This window comes from Alligator sinensis, unplaced genomic scaffold, assembly GCF_000455745.1.
Source record: "Alligator sinensis unplaced genomic scaffold, ASM45574v1 scaffold154_2, whole genome shotgun sequence".
NCBI lineage: Eukaryota > Metazoa > Chordata > Crocodylia > Alligatoridae > Alligator > Alligator sinensis.
This window is the reverse complement of record NW_005842528.1, coordinates 417,337-423,373: the sequence shown is the minus strand read 5'-3', so window position 1 is coordinate 423,373 and position 6,037 is coordinate 417,337. Positions and strand designations below refer to the sequence as shown.

The window sequence follows — 6,037 nt, the reverse complement described above, 5'->3', positions numbered from 1 at the left end:
GAACCCTGGACGATCAACGAAGGAGAAGGGCTGGCCATCCAGAGCGAGCATCTCTCCAATGCTCTGGGTGACCTCGGTTGCCCTTGCAACATGCCCCCCCTTTATCTGGGGCTTTCCCCCACCGCTCCAGGGTGGCCTGCCTCTGCTTTGGAGGGATGGGGGCTTTGAGAAAGCAGGGGACTTCCCTTTGGGCACACTCCCACTGGTGCCAGGCTGAGGAGGAAGAAGGGCAAGGGGGTGCTGCCTCCTGAGATGCAGCAGCATTGCCGTGGTGGCCAAGTGTTTTACGTCCTTGCCCCAGCTGATCTGCCTTCAGCAGTGCTGGCAGGTAGTATACCTGGGATCATCTGCCACCTCAAAATGATCCCACACTACGCTACCCACCTGCTTCTGGGTTGAGGGTGGGGATCCTGCCTTATCCTGCTCCTCACCAGGCAGAGGCATAACAACAGGAGGAGCTGAGCCACCTGCCCCCACAACCTCCTCCAAAGTGCCTTTCAGAGAATCAGACCTGCCTCTAGAGGAACTTTGAGGGGTGTGGAGCACAAACTCAGATTCCCCCTTTTTCCCCAGAATTTCCTTTGCTATGGCCCTCAGCTCCTCTGCTTCCAGATCCAGCTCCTCCTCTGGCACTGGAAGGCTCATGCTGGGAACTGAAATTGGGGTGGAGAATGTCATGCTGCTGCTGGTTAGTGGTGTTAGTGGTGGTGGTGCAGGTGCAGGCACTGCTACCACCTCCTTGCTCCCACTAGCAACAGAAAACTCTTCGCTGCCAAGAAAGAGGGCGCATCTATGTTTGAGGCGGGGGGAACTTGCAGCTCTCCCTCTGCCCTGTTTCCTTCCCCTCCCAGAAGACATGACACCTGCATTTCCAACACACTTCATAATGTTTGGTGTGCTGCAAAAGGTGCATGTGTGTGTGTAATATATGTTGTGCTTTCCTGCACAGTGATGGCATGCTGTCAGGGAAAACAGAGATTTCTTTTTGTGGGGGAAAATAATCAAGACAGACTAACAAGAACAAATAAGAAGGTTTTTGGGAGAAGAATAGTTTGAAAGGAATGGATAGGGATAACAATGGGGATTGAAGGCACGGGTAAGTAGTAGGGCTGTGCGAAGCTTTGGTCCCTGATTCGATTTGGCCTGATTCGGTGGCTGAATCTCCAAATCGAATCTGGAAACTGATTCATTTGGAACAATTTGACAGCTCGGACATACACACAGCTTTAAATGTTTTTTCTATCTACCTCAATGTACCAGACAGCTTGTGAATGCTGAGATGCTGGGGAAGATGGAGTGTCCCACAGGAACGTGTGGGGGGGGAGGGGGGTCCCTGGTATGCTCAGCAGCAGACCCACAAGTGGATCAGTAGTAGCTATATCTTTGAGAGTTGTGCTGAGTTGCTCTTTGGTATGCTAGATTAGGTAAAATTTCTTTCGGGGAGGTGTCAGATGGCAGGTGGGGAGGTAAAAATCTTTCTTGTTGTTCTGAAATGAAGTTTAAAATCCAAAATCAGCTAAAATTCAGTATCTTCCATGTTTCAAGGATGTACTTGGTAGCTGTGTTGGTCTGAGATGAGAAGAAATATAAAAATGTAGAACTCTTGGTTCCAAAATGATACTTTTTATTAGACCAACTGGGAAATCACAAGTAAAAGCTGGACCCAGGGGGACAGCTTTCCATCTCCAGCTCTCTCTGTGCAAAAATGAAATTTCCTACCTATGGGGACTTTTTACCATCTGTACTTTTCTCAGAGCCTGATGAAGGGTCTTTGGGACCAAAAGCTTGCAAAAAAGGACAATTTTCTCGTGATTTCCCAGTTGGTTTAATAAAAGGTATAATTTTGGAACCAAGAGTTCTCTGTTTTTGTATTTCTTCTATGTTTAGTTCATGATTTTTTTGTATCCAGGAGGTTGAAGAAGTGAAGTTCATAGGCTCGTCTGTGAAAAGTGTTTTGTGAATTCCCTTAGAGAATTAATACTGAGAGATTGGAGAGAGAGTGGTTTTCTTGTGAGAAATGTGCCCCCACCAGTAATTGTGTATTCTGGTTTTTAATAGATTTCCAGTGTGCGTTCATTCTGGTGTGCAGTTGTTTGGTCTCTCCTACGTATTTTCCATCAGGGCATTTGGTGCACTGGATGAGATATATAACATTTCTGGAGGTACAGCTGTAAGATCCAGGAATGGTGATGGTTCTGTTGTGGGGTGTGGTAATTGTGGGACTGGTGGAGATATGTTGGCAGGTTTTGCATTTCTTTTCATGGTATGGCCTGGATCCATTCGGTGTGTTGTGGGCCATAAGAAGTTTGCTTCTGGTGATGAGGTTAGTGAGGTTCGGTGCTTGTTTGAAGGCTAGGATGGGTGGATCTGGGAAGATTTCTTCAAGAATTGGGTCTTTTCTAGTATGGGTTGCAATAGTTTGAGGATTTTCCATATAGGTCTGAGGGAGGGGTGATATGTCATAACCAGCCGTGTGCGATTCGTGAGGGTTTTCCTTCTGCACTGCAGCAATTCTTCACGTGGTATTCAGGTGGCTCTTTCAAATGTGCGTCTATCTCTGGAGGAGTGTCCTTGTTGTGTGAAAGCCTTTTTAAGATTTGTGAGGTAGCAATCCTGGGTGTTCTCCTCAGTTCAAAATTGGTGGGATCTGAGGGCTTGGCTGTGTATCAGGTTTCTTGGTGTGTTTAGGGTGATTGTTGGTTCTGTGCAGATACGTATGTTGGTCTGCGCGTTTCTTGTATAACGTGGTCTGTATTTTACCATTCTGGATGCTGATCATTGTGTCTAAAAAGGAGATGTTGGTGCTGGAGTACTCATGAGATAGTCAGATGGAGGGGTGATAATTGCTGAATTTCTGATGGAACTCAATCAGAGATTGCAGGTTTTCAGTCCAAATGATGATGATGTCATTGATATAGCTTAAGTATAGCAAGGGTTTGATGGTGCAGTCTTTGAGGAATTCTTCTTCCAGGTGGCTCATAAAAAGGTTGGCATACTGAGGGGCCATTTTGGTGCCCATAGCTGTGCCTATGATCTGGAGGAAGTGTTGGTTATTAAAAGTGAAATTGTTGTGTGAGAGGATGAAGCATATAATTTCGGTAATATCTTTGGATCTATACTCAGAGTTGTCATTTTGCTCTTGTAGGTATGTAAGGAAGGCTTGGATGCCACCCTGGTGTGGGATGTTGGTATATAAGTTAGTAACATCCATGGTGGCTAGGAGAGTGTTGGTGGGAAGGTCGTCTGTGTTTTTAAGCTTTCGTAGAGAGTATGTAGTGCCTTGGACAAAACTCTCTCTTTCGGTAACAAGTGGTTTAAGGATTGATTCCATGAAACCCACTGACTCTCACCCAGACTCCTCAGTTTACATTTTCACTGACTGGGTTGCATGAAGTCCAGCCTCTGGCTTCTTTACTATTTGTTCCATCCAGGAAGAGCACACACCAACTGCAGATCTTTCTCAGCCTGACCAAGGTCTTTTAAACCCAAAAGCATGCTAGAAAAATGTTTCCATCTACTTGGTGTAATAAAAGATATCAGATTTACCCAAAGAACCTTGTCTGCCATGTGTATGTGTACCTTTGGCCGTAGCAGGGATGGGGAGTGGGGAGAAGTGGCGGGTATGTGCCCCCCAGCCTGGCAGGGTCCACCCAGCCTCTCTTGCCAGCACTAGGAGGGGAAGGGGGCCAGCTCCTGAAGCCCAGCTCCCATGGGGGGGAAGGGGCCTCCAATTTTGTGCTTGCCCAGGGCCCCAGTACACCTTAATCCACCTCTGCACTCGCTCCCCCCACCGCCTCCAATGCCTTCTTCGTGTCAGGGGGCCCCAAAAAATTGTGGGCCAGCCCTGATTGATAATACTGAAACAGAACAAATAGTGGGGGACCTGAAATTGGGAGTTTGGTTACTTGAGCTGTTGACTTTGCTTGCTGAGTTATGCAGTTTTATCAGGATATGTCAGTCTTAAGATAGACTCTGCAGTATTCACTCCCATTTATATTGCATCTCCTGTACATTTAACATTAGCTCTTTGTGCAATTTTTGGTATTAAGCAAAATCTGGATCATCATTCATCTTATTTTCAGTCAGAAATAGAACAGGCATTATTAAATGATTACATGAAAATATAAAGTAGCTAATACAATTCTTGATTTTTATTATGTTCCCTATCATAGTGCTGCTTTGGCTTTTTCTGCAATTCGACTTTTTCAAGATGCAAATATTTTCAAGAAAAAGATGACACACTTTCAGCCAGGCAAACAGGTAACAGGGTATTTGGTATACATTGATAAAGATTCTACTTTTAAAATGATTGCTTATTGTATAAAGACTTGCCTCAAAATGATAAATTCATCATGGTACTGGATCTCTCAGAAAAACAGAGCAGTGCAGCAATCACTATTAAACTGTCAGAAATTAACTCTGGTTACTACACAATTTCTGTGGTTCTGACAAATTGCAATTACCTTCTGGATTTAGCATAAGAGAAAACTGAGGTATATTCAATGTGTCTATATTGTTACTTCTAATAAATATTGTGTTTTAATAGCTTCAGTTGTACTTAATATGCTATGAGGACAATTATACATTAATTTAGAATACTATTTTCATGTGTTAAACCTCAGCATCATTGTTTTCCTTTACTTTTAAACCTTTCAAAAAGGGAAGTTTTGCCAGAAGAAAACCTTGTTTTATTAACTTAATGCTATCTCATCTAATATCAGTAGCTCACAGTAATCATATTACAGTAAAGAAAACCAAGTTTTTTCATTTAAACTAAATTGTTGTCCAGTTTTTAGCATACATTTAGTTTCTCCAAGATAAACAAGTGTTTCGTATCACTACAGGCAAGTCATCTAGGTGCAAACAATAAGTATTAAATATCTTTCTGAAAGAGCCTGAGAAACCAGTACACATTGACCACATACAGTGCTATGTTTCTACCAAAAGAATTGCTGTTCTGGTAGAGACCACAAGTGTACAGATGTTCCAGCTTTTTCTCCCAGAGCAAAATTCGTAGTTCCAGGAGAAAAATAACCTGACTTCAGTTAGATAGAAATCACTCCTGGGTATACTGCTTCCAAGGGAGTTTTTCTCTATCTGGAGAAATCATGGAGGTGTCAGCTGCTCCTCTCTGGTTTCTCAGTCACCCGGAATCCTTGGTATGAGTAGTGGGCAGGAGGCTTTGCCCTGCTGCCCCGTCCACTTGGCTTCTAGGTATTGGAAGCTGAGCAGAAGGAATGGTGCCACAAGCCTGCTTCCTGCTTCTTACACTGAGATGAGGAGGGTTAGAGAAGCCTATGCTTTCCCCAAATGTAGATTGCAGGGGAGAAGGGGCCACTTGCAGGCTGAATGCTTGTACCATTCCCTCTCCTGGAATCATTTCTCATGGTGAAAAGTTTCTGCCGCTAGAAATGAATGCTTGTACATGACCATTGTTACTTCATAAGGAGTTGATAAATACTCCCAATTCTCGGTTCTAAAAATGGTCAATACTGTGGTTGTGACCTTTCAGTGGCTTGACAGAATCCAACATATTATTGCTCTAGCAGTGACTAAACAACAAAACGATGTAAGGTGCCTTGCAGTAATTGGTACAGATATTGACTGCTAACACTTCTGTGGCCAGCAGAAGTTAGAATACATGAGAGGCGATCACAGATATGTAACAAATGTTATTCATCACATAGTTCTTTGGTTTATTGTGTACTTTTCATCATTACATATTTTGCAGACATATCACGTATTTGTATACTTTCTCCCAAACTACTTGTTTAATTTCTATTTGCTACATTTCATTAGTTTGAAATTCTAATTTAAAAAGAGATCTGTAATTTTTAAATGTTTCTTTTAAACCTCCAGTTAAGCTTTTAATCAACCAGGGATCCTGGTTTTCCCTGATAAAGTCTCAAATTCTCCAATAAAAAATCACAAATTTTCTAATAAAAGCTCCCAAATCTGTGATTAAAATTAAAGGCCCCCCACACCCCTCCTGGTCCTGCTGCAGCCCCTCACTCTCCCCCCCCCCCCACCCCCCCGC

The 6,037-nt window shown here is 43.5% G+C and overlaps 1 protein-coding gene across 1 annotated transcript in view; it reads left to right on the top strand.

The window, feature by feature from the left end:
* CFAP54 (cilia and flagella associated protein 54) overlaps positions 1-6,037 on the top strand; it is a 231,349-nt gene that overhangs the window by 167,716 nt on the left and 57,596 nt on the right. Inside the window, exon 53 of the mRNA XM_025213430.1 lies at positions 4,173-4,260. Within this exon, the coding sequence (XP_025069215.1) occupies positions 4,173-4,260 (88 nt within the window). The remainder of the gene's footprint in view (positions 1-4,172; positions 4,261-6,037) is intronic.